This window comes from Kalmanozyma brasiliensis (genome assembly GCF_000497045.1).
Source record: "Kalmanozyma brasiliensis GHG001 unplaced genomic scaffold PSEUBRA_SCAF17, whole genome shotgun sequence".
NCBI classification, from domain to species: Eukaryota; Fungi; Basidiomycota; class Ustilaginomycetes; order Ustilaginales; genus Kalmanozyma; species Kalmanozyma brasiliensis.
The window spans coordinates 132,907-145,233 of record NW_015961956.1 but is presented as its reverse complement, the minus strand read 5'-3'; the positions used below and the strand labels follow the sequence as shown (position 1 = coordinate 145,233).

The 12,327-nt window shown below is 56.4% G+C and overlaps 3 protein-coding genes across 3 annotated transcripts; 2 read left to right on the top strand and 1 right to left on the bottom strand.

The window, feature by feature from the left end:
* Nucleotides 1–150: 150 nt before the first annotated feature.
* On the bottom strand, nt 151–2,517 carry PSEUBRA_002050 (Exocyst complex subunit Sec15-like protein; the record flags this gene model as incomplete). The annotated part of the gene is made up of 1 exon (XM_016435222.1): nt 151–2,517. The coding sequence occupies one exon, from the start codon at nt 2,515–2,517 to the stop codon at nt 151–153; it is 2,367 nt and encodes a 788-aa protein (XP_016293289.1).
* Nucleotides 2,518–6,514: 3,997 nt separating this feature from the next.
* PSEUBRA_002049 (Protein of unknown function DUF866, eukaryotic) lies at nt 6,515–7,118 on the top strand (the record flags this gene model as incomplete). Its single annotated transcript, XM_016435247.2, has 2 exons — nt 6,515–6,520; nt 6,618–7,118. 2 exons carry the CDS (start codon nt 6,515–6,517, stop codon nt 7,116–7,118), a joined length of 507 nt encoding a protein of 168 aa, XP_016293288.2.
* Nucleotides 7,119–7,806: 688 nt separating this feature from the next.
* Nucleotides 7,807–9,858, top strand: PSEUBRA_002048 (Tyrosinase; the record flags this gene model as incomplete). The annotated part of the gene is made up of 2 exons (XM_059464769.1): nt 7,807–8,218; nt 8,306–9,858. The coding sequence occupies 2 exons, from the start codon at nt 7,807–7,809 to the stop codon at nt 9,856–9,858; spliced, it is 1,965 nt and encodes a 654-aa protein (XP_059321229.1).
* Between the last annotated feature and the right edge of the window lie 2,469 nt (nt 9,859–12,327).

Here is a 12,327-nt window from a genome sequence, read left to right as displayed (position 1 = left end):
GCTTCGCCCTGTGTACGTTCTCACCAAGACCCTCATCCAAAAGTCATCTCTTCCTCATCCTCATGTGATACATCACCCTCACTCGTCTGTGGCGCAAAGCATCTGAGAGATCGATTCTGCTGACGTGTCTGTGAATCAAGTGCTGCTGGGCTACATCCTCCTCAATCCGCCTTGCAACGCGCGAACCAACGTCTCTCTCTCCCTCTGTCTCCTCGCCGCCTCCTCGCCACCCCTCGCCCCTCGCCCCAGCCTCTCCAACAGACCCACCAACCTCCTCCCATCCAACTTCGCCCACTCCTCCCTCCCCCTACCCGTCTGGAGTCCCTGCACGTACTCTCCCACCTTCTCTCTCAGCACCACCTCCAACAACTGCTTGGTCGGGGCAAACACTCCCGCTTCTACACCGTCCTTCTCCGCGTTGGTGGCAAGATATCCTATGTCCGCGTTCAACACCTGCAGCCCTCCCGCATTGACAGCGGTGGTATCGGGACTGAGCAGGTGTTTGTCCACCAGACAGCTGGTCAAATGCGCATAGGCGGCGGTGTAGACCTTCTCCCTGACTTGGGCGGGTAGTAGCACGAGGACGCTCTCCATCATGGTGTGGAGCCATTCCAGCGTGTCTTGCAACCAGGGCGAGCCTGCGGCTGTCGGAGCTGTTGCGCGCATCGTTGGGGGAGCAAAATCGTACTCTGCCAACCCCAAGAATTGATCGAGCTTCCCCGCGAAAGCACCGTTGATCTTGTCCTCTGCAATCCGCAGTGTGGCAACGAAATGACGACTGGCATCCAATCGCACCCCTCCCCCGCGTCCCTCGCCGGCGCGCATCCGCTCGAGCAACGCCTCAATCTGCACACACGCCAAATTGAAGTGTTCGGCGTTGACCACGATCTGTGCGATCTGAGGCAGGTTCACCTCCGTAGACGAAAGGGATTGGCGGATGCCATTCGAGACCTGTTGGATGAGCAACGAGTCGAGGCTTTTGGATAAGATCTCGTCGATCTCGCGCGTAAACGCAAAGCCGTCCGAGAAGTGGTAGTACTGATCGACGAGGTTGCGGATGTCCATGCAACACAGCGGGTAGGTTTGACTGAACGGCAGTGAAAGCGGGAATTGGGAGTTTCGCAAAAGACCCTCGTCCCCAGGTTTGAGCCATGCGACGCTAAGCACTTTTGACAGTTCGTCGGCGTTCGATACGATCATGGGTTGATGTTGCGTTTCGCGCATGGCCTGTTGGAAATCCCGCGAGAAACGGTCCCGCAGCAACTGCGCGTACCGCTCAAACAGCGTCAGGAGGAGCGAATTGAGTTTGGCCACCGGGAAAGAGTATCCTTCCAACGTCTGGATGAACACCTGAATGGCTGCTTTCGCAGAGATGTACACTTTGGTGTCCCGACACTCGCGGAGCGCGAGAGAGACAATGTCGCACACCCGACTGCACATGGTGTCCCACAGATCGTCGACCTCTGCCTCGGAGCGAAACCCGGATGGTGTTGTCTGCAGCACGTGGTGTTCTACGAGAAAGAAGCCGACCATCTCCTCGAGCAAGGGAGGAAAGGTGCTGTTGGCAGCATCGAATGTGAGTCCCTGGGTGAGGAGTAGGTTGGCCTGTGCTCGTCGATCTTCGTGGTACGAGCTCTGCAGTTCCTCTCGCAGATCCAGCGCATCATAAATATGGATGCACTGGTATAACGGTCGAAAGTCGATACTGACCCGATCGTTGTCGACAAAGTTGTGCTCCGCCCGTTCGTTGACGACCAACTCGATGGCGCTATTGACCTTTGCCAGCCGCAACAGGGGATCGCGTTGCGTCTTGACTCGCCATCGCTTCTGCCTGTTCTCCATGGTTTCCAACGCCAGTTGCCCCACCGTTCTCGACTTCTCCCGAACTTCGAACAGCCACTCCTTCATCTCTCGCGTCACGGCCGCTTTGACCTGCCCACGCATCTGCGGGATCCCATCGAGCATGTGGCGTGCAAACTCGTGATGCAGCAGTCCACGCAGATGCACGTTCTCCAGCTCCTGCAAACTGCGCAGCGCTGCGTAGTACTTTTTATCCGCAATCAACCCGTCTGCGCGATTAGCCATGTCGAGGACTCGCAAACACACCTGCAACGCCGCAATTGCCTCCCCGACATTTGCTGCTGTACGTTGCGTCTCCAACAATTGCCTCTTCTTCCCGCCGAGCGAAGAGCCACCCGCTTGGACATCCTCGTTCAGCTCCCCAATACGATGCTTGAGCGTCACCGTGCCCGTGCGCACTTTGAGAAGTTTGTCGACGGCATCGACGAACTCGGTGTGGTTCGCATCGCACACCGCTTCGATCTCCCGGTCCTTTTCGCGAACAAAGGTTTTGAGGTGACGCAAGAAGGCATCTTGTTGACGCGCTTCGTCGAGGGATTTGATGATGGGTCCGAGTTGCTCGAGGTTCTCGGCGTCCGCGTCGAGGTCGGAGAAGAGGGTGAGTTGCTGGAGCTGCGCTTCGAGGGAGATGAGTGGGCGACGGGGACGGGCGACCATGGTGACGGTTGAGCTGCGAGGGTGATGGTGGCGGGCTTAAAGTGGCTCGTAAGGTGAATACGAGGGCTGGCTGCGGTTCAGGCCGATGCGTGCATGTTAGAGTGCGACGAAGCCAGTCGCGGGGGTCGCGCTTGGTAGAGGGGACGATTTGGATGCTATGTGTGGTGCAAAGGGATGGGCGTAAGCGAGAGCTGGCGTCTAGACGATGTTCAGGCTGCTGCGAAGGGTATCGATGATGGTTGGAAGACGTCGGCCAGGGTCCAAGGATGGCGGCAAGCTGAGCTGGCCTGGTGGCCCTTGCGCTGGGAATTTTGAGCCAGAGCTTCTAGGCGTCTGAGGTCTAACAAATTCATAAAATTCGGGCAGTTAAGCGCAAGGATCGACGGCGTGCATACAGTCGCGAGTAGATCTGCACAAAGTCGGTCCAAGGAACAGCGTTGATGATCTTGTCGACTGGCAATCTCCGAACAAGCCAGGGCGGATCCAGATGCAAGGAGGCTGAGCCTTCGAATGCGTTCCTGCTTGAGCTCGACGTGATATGCAGGTGGGCGTCGAAGTGTTGTCACGGAAACGTGGTTGGAGTTGCACGCCCCCGACGCCCGTCAGAAATCGGATCGTAAAAAGGGCGGAAGCGAAAAGGAGAACAACACAGAGACCAACACTTTTCATATACTACTCCCTTGCTCGAACGTCCCATCGAGAAGAGGCTTGCAGCTGGTCCCGAGTCGATTTGTTGATCTTCCACACCTCGAGACGATCGTCACGAGTTGGAACGATGCACGTCAGAGGCCCTTGCGCCGTCGCGTGCATGTTCGAGGCCGCGGTGCAGGGGCAGTCGCATTGACCCTCATCGATAGAGATCGAGGTGAATTGGACAAGCACATGTACTACAGCGATGGCTCGAGGCGCACACCGGGCAAGGTACCGTCCACCAGGCCGGACAAAGACACATGGAGCATACAAAGCTCAGCGTGTATATAGCCGATCAAGCACCGCTCAAATGGCGTCTCTTTCACCCCCCCTCCTTCTCTTTCTTGCAATCTTTTCAGCATTCATCCTCCTGTTTCCTCTCAGACTCGCAGCTCGACCGTTCTTCAGCGTTGCACCAATCTCGAAGCTTTCGTCATCGTCTCCTCGTTTCCACGCCCTGACCCCAAGGTCGGTCCCCAGCAACGTTCTTCTACGCGAGCCTCTTGTGCTCCAAGAGCACCTCAACGCCCTCGTTGAAGAGCTATGACCACGTATGCCACGCTCGGACATTGGTGAATGGATGAGCGCAGAATGGATCATCGCCAACACTCTCCCAGGACCTCTTCCAGCACGAATGAATCCTCTCCAGCATTACCCGAGCTCAGCCTGGACGCGTCACTACTGCGTCTACATCAGGAAGAAGATATTTCTGCCTCCTCCTACTCTTCTTTCGCTCGATCTCGGACTTGGCTGGATGACCGAGCAGAGAAAGCGAACGACTCTCCATCGCCTCTTGGCGTACCTGCTCGATCGTCAGCAGAGCTTATCGACCAAGGATTCAGCGGTGATTATCGCTTTCCCCCGCTCGAGCGACAGCATCTAGGCGGCTCACGAGCTCAGACAGCAGAGTCAGAGAGGGCAGCTCTGCCCTTTCGCCCACGGACAAGCCGAGGGCCGGCCGGTCGTCAGGTCTCTCCATCGCGACCTCCTTCGACGCATTCGCTGATTCTTGATGACGTCGAGCAACAGCAAAACTTCCGGCACCACGGAAACGACAACAGGGCCCTCGCGCTGCCAGGCTCACCAAGCAGTGCATACCCATCGCAAGCTTCGCCCTGGACGGTTCTCTTCTGTCCTATGGCGACGCCACCAAGTCGGACTAGCTTCATCGAGGGCAACGAGGCTGAAGACTCCATCCTACTGCCTCTGCAAGCATCTTTGTCAGATCAGATCAAGACGCTGAGCGCTCACCTCGGAGGAAATGTGAGCTCTCGACGGGATGGCGACACCCGTAGCGACATGGCGTTGTTTCTTGATCTGCGCAACGCAACAGCTCTCCCGGTCGATACGATGGCTAGATTCACTTCTCAAAGCTGGTCTTCGACATTCGCAAGGTTTCGGCGCCATGACTCTCTTTCTCTTGCGGAGCCCCTGCCCCACCTCTATCGCGAGACCGGCCTTCCAATTGCTGCTATTGTCCGTTACATATTGACGCCTGCAAAGCAAAACGTCTATCAGGAATCGGGAGACGGCACGCAAGACAGCAATCCGTGGCTAAAGCCATCTTTCAGTACAACGACCATGCCGTCCGCAATCAGCCCCGCTGTTCCGAGCCACATGATGACAGCCAGCCGGAGCTTTCCGGGACCTTTTCGCACACCCGAACGAAAGAGTCCCTGGACATACTCTCCCCCTCAAAGAGCCGCCGCAACGCACGACAACACTCGACCTCACCTTCACACCACGCTGGCATCGAGGGTCTCTCCGACCTCACCTACGTGTGCGAAGTGTTCAAAGCTACGACCACTGTCCCTCGCAGCTGTTCATCCCCTCAGCTTTGATGACCAGTCCAGCTCACCCCTCCCTGACTACGAAGCGGCCCATCCAACTGCCAGCGCCTCCGGAGAAGTTGCGAGCGCGGAAGATGTTGAAGGACCCTCCTGGGGACAGCCTTCGTATCGCCACCGGCATCAGCTTTCGCAGCAGCCCAGCCCCAGAAGCCTTCATTCGCCCACCATGGCAAGCTCGAGGGCGGCAAGCATGCGCAGCAGCCAAACGATTTCTGACTTTGCGTCCGATCAATTTCGAGACAGCGAGGAATCAGATTGGGACTTGGGACCCCGGTTCTGGACGCACCTTTCCAGCCTCGGTGAGATGGTCTCTCGTCAAAATGTTGAAGCGCTGCAGAACAGGAAGTCGAATCGAGACGACGAGCAACGTCTCGCGTCGACTTCATCTGCGGCTTCAGACGCCTCTGTGCTAGACTTCAGCCCTCTCGGAATTCTCGTGCCTACCGGTGGGGATGCCGGGGAAGTTTCACAGCCAGAAAGCCGTGCTCTCAAGCCGCAATTGACGACAGAGTCAGAAACCTCTCGACTTCTTGCGTCGCAGCAGGCTGATCCTGGGAAAGTCGGGACAGGGCTTCTTGGGCGCCGAAGAGCGCACAGCTCGCTAGTACCTCTCACTGGCTGGAGAGCCGGCGATAGCGACTTACGGACAGCCTCGGTTCAGGAAACCGCGTGCTATGGTCTGCCTCAAATGCTGTACATCGACACACAAAGAGGTGGAACAGAAAACTCACTTGATTCCGAGCCGAACGATGTCATCACTCCCACAGTGACGACCTTCCAAGGTCGAGCCCGAGCTCTTTCTTTCCATCCACCGCCGACGACCCAGTCCGAAAAGCGTGCTGATCTGACAGCGTCATTCCATGATAGGCGGAACATCTGGGATGAGGCAATCTCTCAACTCAACGAGCGCATTTGTCGCCCTAGCATGGCAAGACCTGCTGATCCGGAAGTGTCCCCACCCGGAAGACGGCTGTCAGGCTCCGCGGTACTGACCTCTTCGTCCTCCGAAGCGTCCTTGAGCGCTTCAGACCTAGAAGATGAGGTGCTCTTTGATGCGGACGACGAAGCGACAGAGCCACATACTTCTCCAGTCTCGGGACTCTTCTATGCTCATTGGGTCGAACAGGTCGATGGAGAGATTGATGGAGAGCTCGGAAGACGAGGCTCGGCATTTGCTTTGTAGTGACAAGCCTGCCTTCTGCTCCTAGAGTAAAGTGTGCCTTTGAATGGAATGGGAGCAGTCACCGTGGCTGCATTGCACTGTGCCTACCCGATGTAGGCGGAAGACTGTCTTGAAAGTGTTGAAGATGCTGATCTTGTCTGCGCAACTGGAAGTGTCTGCGCACCGGGTCTCGGAAGTTTGAAATTTGATGTCGTGCCGCACATCTTCTCGTTTGCCTCGCATGGACCAACCTCCATCCTTCTCGCCGCACACCATCTCGGTCCAGCAAGCCATCATGCCGGTATGTCTCACTTCCCCAGCTCTGTGAACCTGACTATATCGCTGTTCGGCGTAGCTGACCCCGTATCTCCTTCTCATCCTGGTCGTCACCACCGCAGAAACTCGCACTGCAGCTCAAAGCGCAGTTCAACAATGTCACGCACCTCCTCCCCGCCGATCCAGACCACACATTGATGCTCAAGCTCAAATGCACCTCTTGTCACGAGGAACACTCTAAGCTGGTGGGCGTCACCCCATCGGACGAGAACGAGATGACCAAGGGTGCCCGAGGCAGTGCCAACCTGGTCATGAGCTGTAGTTTCTGCAAGAAGGAGAGTTCGGCGAAGTTCGAGGAGCCCACGACGAAGGCGCCGTTATGGAGGCCGATCGATGCAGACGAGGCGGGTGCGACATGGCAGACATTGTGCGTGCTCGATTTTCGTGGTCTGGAACCGGTAGGTTTCGACCCGAGTGGTTCGTGGACGTGTCAAGGGCTCGAGTCCGGGACCACCTTTGATGGGGTAGAGTTCGACGATGGCGTGGAGTGGATGGATTACGACGAGAAGGCAGGAGAGGAGGTCAGCATTATGGAGCTCGAACATCGATGGCAGCGAGTCTGAGTCCGGTGGACGCTCGGATACCGATCGGCTTCATGTACACCAAATCTCGCCGGAATCACGAACGTACGCCCGACTCGACACATCGGAAGCCGGATCGCACCAGCCTGCCGAATCGCGATCCGAGAGCGGGCTGATGAAGGCGAAATCTCAGAGGCTGTGCACGAGATCGAACACACACAGTGATTGCAGGCCGGACACTGCTTCGCAGAGCCTGCATCGCGAGTCACCGTGATATGAAGACCACCTTCAAGGCAAAGTGGCGCTGCTCGCTATGTGGGACCATGCAAGAAGCCGCAACATTTGCGGTCAGCCAACATAAGCACAAGCCTTCATATTGGGCTTCGTCTCTTGCAACGGCGGTTTCGAGCAGAGCCGCTGCCTAAGAGGTCGTTAGCAAGCCCACTCAATCTTGACTTCATATAATTGCGCTGGGGCGAGTTTCGAGTCCGGTTTCCGCCAGGGGTGTGGGTAGAAGAGAGGCTTGCTGTTACGTGTCAACTGTTCAGCAAATGAAGGCTGTGTGACGGCCCCCCGTTGACAACTATGCCTGTATCTCATAGGCTCTCCTCCTTGCTATCCCTTCTGTCGCACCATCATCTTTTCGGGCTCGGCTTCCTCTTACCACTCTCTGCTCTCCCCTCGTATCATCACATCCTAGTCAGTCTCAAACGAGGCGAAACACTTCAAGATGCGGCTCGGCAGTACCGCCAGTAGCCATCTCCCTTTCCTGGCGATCATTCTCGCGCTCTACACGCTCCTCATCTCGACCTCAGCTCGAGACATTTCTCCATCTGAAGCCAAAATCACCTCGCTCCTACAGTGCCTCGGCCACCACGCTACAGCTCACGCTGATCGGGTCAAGGTCCAATCTCTCCTTTCAGCCCATCCCAATCCGTCGGACGACAGCGTGTGGTCCCAACTCGGACCCAAAGAGTGGGGCTTCAAGGGTCACGATGTTGCCGGTGGCGACACTTGGACTCCCGCCGCTGGCGCGGCTCAGACTGCAAAGAACCGCTCGATGATGCAGCACAGAAAGCTGCTCCGATGCGTTAAGAGGCTGCAGCTGGATGCCTTATCCGCTGACCCGAGCCATAAGCAGGGTAAGTACTGTCCAGCCGTCAATGTCGATATTGAAGGTGAAGCTGACTCTTCTCGTCCGGTCTCTACGATGTGTGCACACACAACAGGCGGAGAACGCGCCTTGCCCGCCAATTCTGGGGACGCCAGCTCCGAGCAAACTCCTCAGGACGCTCACAGGCAGCCCGTCGTCGCCGTTAATGACGCCCAGTGGGCGTCTTCTAGCGAGACCGATTCGGAAAGCTCCAGTGTGCAGTCGCAACAGGTGAGCGGCGATGCATCGGTGACAGATGCTCAGAAGCTCACCTTTGACAGCGATGGCAACCCTGCTCCTGAAGCTGCGGGCAAACTTGCGCCTGGTCTCGGCCCCGATAGCAAGTCGGTTGCTGCGGCCTTCGAAAGTGATCCGGGTGAAAAGAATATGCCCAAGACGGTGCCTGGTAGTACTGGTGTAGATGCCAGCACTCAGGCTGGTGCAGATGCTGGTCCTGATTCTGTCAGCGTCGCGGCTCCTGTAGCTGTCGCTGGCAAGGCGACTCAGCAGAACCTGTTGGCCAACGGACAACCCGATTCCACTCAGAACCTGACGCTGAACGGTGCTGGACAGGTGAACAATGCGACGAACAGAACCGCTTCTCCCAACCTGTCGGATCCCAATACCCTCCAGACCTCGCTCCTGCAAGTCGACGGAACCAATTCAGCCCAGTCCCAGCTGTCCTCTCGGGGCTGTCGTCAGCTTCGCATCCGCAAAGAGTACTCTACGCTCACCAACGCGGAAAAGAAAGCCTTTGCGGATGCGATCAAGTGTGTTCGCTCGAAGCCGTCACGCTACCAAACCGGACCCGGGTGGAACGCGGCCGACGACTGGACGCTTCTTCACATTCGCATGGTCAAGTACGTCCACTTCACCGCCTACTTCCTGCCCTTTCATCGCGGCTTCCTGGCTATTGTCGAGCGCGATCTGAACAACTGCGGGTTCCATCTCGGTCTGCCATGGGTGGACTGGACCAAAACTTCGGTTGATCCGTCGACCAACGCGCTCTTCTCCTCCGACCCGGCCTTTGGGCTGGGCACAAATGGGAGGGGGGACAACAGCGAGTGTCCTTGGCAAACCGGCCTGGCGGTGATCGACGGGGCGTTGGCCAACCACTACTTCAACGCTCCCTTCCGTCACCGTCTCTGTCGTCAGTTCAACAATTTGGATGTCAACGCACCCAATCCGCACTTTGGCAACAATTGCACCACCTTCATCAACCCCACTTTCGTCTCTGGGTTGGGGAAGACCCACGACAATGGGCGGTTCTTCGATTTCTCCTCTGCTCTCGAGATCAGCACCCATCTATCGATGCACACGTGCATGGGTGGCAACCTGGCTTGGCTGAGCAGCTCTCCGAACGATGTGGTGTTTCACACTCATCACGGGTGTGTGGATAATATCTTCGCGGGCTGGCAGAAGAAGAATCCTAGGAATGGGAGAAGCTTTCATGGTCCAAAGAAGCAGCAGAAGGATGGTCAGCATCCTCCTTGGACAGCAAGGGATACGGACGTCATCAATTACATGCCCTTGGCGGAGAACGTGATGGTGAGGGACCTGCTCGATCATCAGAGTGGGGAGTGGGGAGGGAGGATGTGCTATCGGTACGATTACCAGGTTGGTGTTTGAGAGGGCGACGAGCCTACCTACTCTTTCGTTCGCACCGCTCCTGTTCCTGTGCTCAAGATGACAATTCTCACATCTCGCACTCTTGCTACATCAATACATATTTCCTTTTCTCATCCCTGTCACTCGTGCGCCCATTGGCAGCGTGATGAAGCAGAACATCGTCGACGAGGCGCAATGAGGATCGTTACCACAACGGCTGGGTGCAACACTCTAACAGTTCGAATTTCAAGAAAGGGTCCAATGTCAGATCGCATTATCGCTTCTCTCGTGGGGCTAAAAATAAAAGACGCCGAGAAGATCGATTGCGATCTCAAGCGATGGGTTATCGGAAGGCAACGGTCGGCCATCTTTTGTCGAGGGTCCTCCGTTCATGCAACGTGAGCACAAGGCCCTTGGCAGCAGGTCCGTCTGTGACAACCGTTCGGCGCGCGGCGAAGTTGATGAACTCTCCGAGAACGGGTCCCGTTGATACAGATGAAGAGCACGTTCAGACCCGAACCAAAGGAGGCGTTCGAGAGGCGTAGAGTGGTGGCTTTTGTCGTCCATTGCGATCTGGCGATGGCGAAAGTATTCCGATCCAAGCCGAAGCGTTCTCACGCCCAGATTCATGGCTTTCTCGAGATGGCTTGGCGGATGCAATCACGATGTCGACAGCCCCATCGAGAAGAGCTTCTACGTGAGTGTTGCGCGACAGCCGAGCAAGCCTAGCAGGGATCGATCACGGACGGGCGTGCCGAGCAGGCTTCGGCTAGCGTCGCCCTTTGACAGGTGTATCGGCAGGGTTCGCTACCTTGCCGCACCGTCTGATGAGCTTAGCTGTGTTTGAAATGACGAGCAAACCGATGTTCTGGGTTCTGGCAACATCGCCCAGATCGAAGAGGGTCCACCAACATCGAGAAAGGGTTGCGTTTACCTATCTTAGCCGATGTGTCAATGACGAAAAAAAGTCGAGACACCACGTTGTCGCTCACACGCGCGCTCGATCTTGATGGATCCCGATTGCCTCGCAACTCCTTCGACCTGCGTTCGACCGTACCTTAGGCTGTTCCATGAATGCCTGCCAAGCGCGGCGTATTGGAAGCTCCCCGCAGCGTCCCTTGCAGCTGAAGACTTGGGACAATGAGGTTGCACACGAATGAAAAGCACGTTCTTCGGTCCGAGAGCAAGCTTTGTTGCAGCAATTAAGGTTGGTCGCGACCAGACCAAGTTGAGCGTGTACCTGGTCTCACCATCAAGCGAGCGTCAGCAGGCGGCGGCAAGAAATAGAGGAAGCCATCCTCGCTCGGCTGGTCTCGGGTTGACAGGGGAGAATTCATTATTTTGACAGACCGAGATGCAAGGGTTTTTCTGGCTGCACCTCTGCCTTTCACGCTTGGAAAAATTCAACTCCGCTGACGTGCTTCTGCGTTGCCGTTGTCAGGCTCCGTGCAACGTGTGACGGCGCAGACAAGACAATAGGAAACTTCGATTTTGCCGCGTATGGATGGTCAGACGTCCCTTCGAGCGTCGCCAAGCTTCTTGCCGTGGATGGAACGAAGTCAGGAATCGCGTATCGGAGAGGCTGCTCCCGGTCTAAGGCTTAAGTCTGAACCGGAAGAGCGCAAAAAGGTTACCCGAGCCAACACTGTGTTTCAGCACGGAGAATTTGAAGAGACAGACGGGCGAAGTCGCTTTTGTTATGGTAAGAAGAGCAAAATTAAGCATTTGGCTTCTGAGAGCGACTTGCAAAAGCCGCCGCCGAGCTCAGGGTCCTCCTTTCTCTTTCTGCGAAGCGCGATGCGACATTCCGATTTCCTCCCTTTTGTTCAGACGCCTTATCTTTTCCAGATCTCGCCATCACACAGACCCTCAAGATGACGCCAACCACGCCGAGCAGGGATGAGAGGCATATTCCGCGGATGCGAACCTTTCTGGCTGCTCCGTGTTCAAGTTTGAGCATAGAATGCGGCTATCGAGGCAAGCTTCAGCTCGAGTCGAAACGTGAGCTTGGCCTTCTGCTGCTCAGTCCCGTGCTTGGAAATTCAGACTCAGGCTCATGTCAAGCTTATTTGCTCGCTTCGACTTCGGACAAGCCGGCAAACTCCTTTGATGTTCTCACGCGGTGTCTCTTGGCCTGTGATAACGAAAGATGTTTTAGAAGAAATCAATTTTCACAAGGCCTCAACCTGTCATGCATGGGATAAGCGAAAAGGCGAGGAGTGTGAAACGCACCCTGTTTTCCAGTCTTGCCAAGCGGGAATTCCTCCTGTCTGCGTTTGACTTCCAGAACCCTTTTTCTTCTGAGCAGCAGAGCGAGGCGGCAAGGGTGAAACGCACAACCCTGCAGCGGAGCCAGCCGCCTGCCGCTCTCCCCTCGCACCCTTGCTCTGGCCACCCTGGAGCAGATGCAGAGCAGTTGCATTCGAACCCCACCTCGGAACGACCTTGGTCGGGGTAGCAAGATCGGTCCTCTTCTTCAGCTTAGGTACG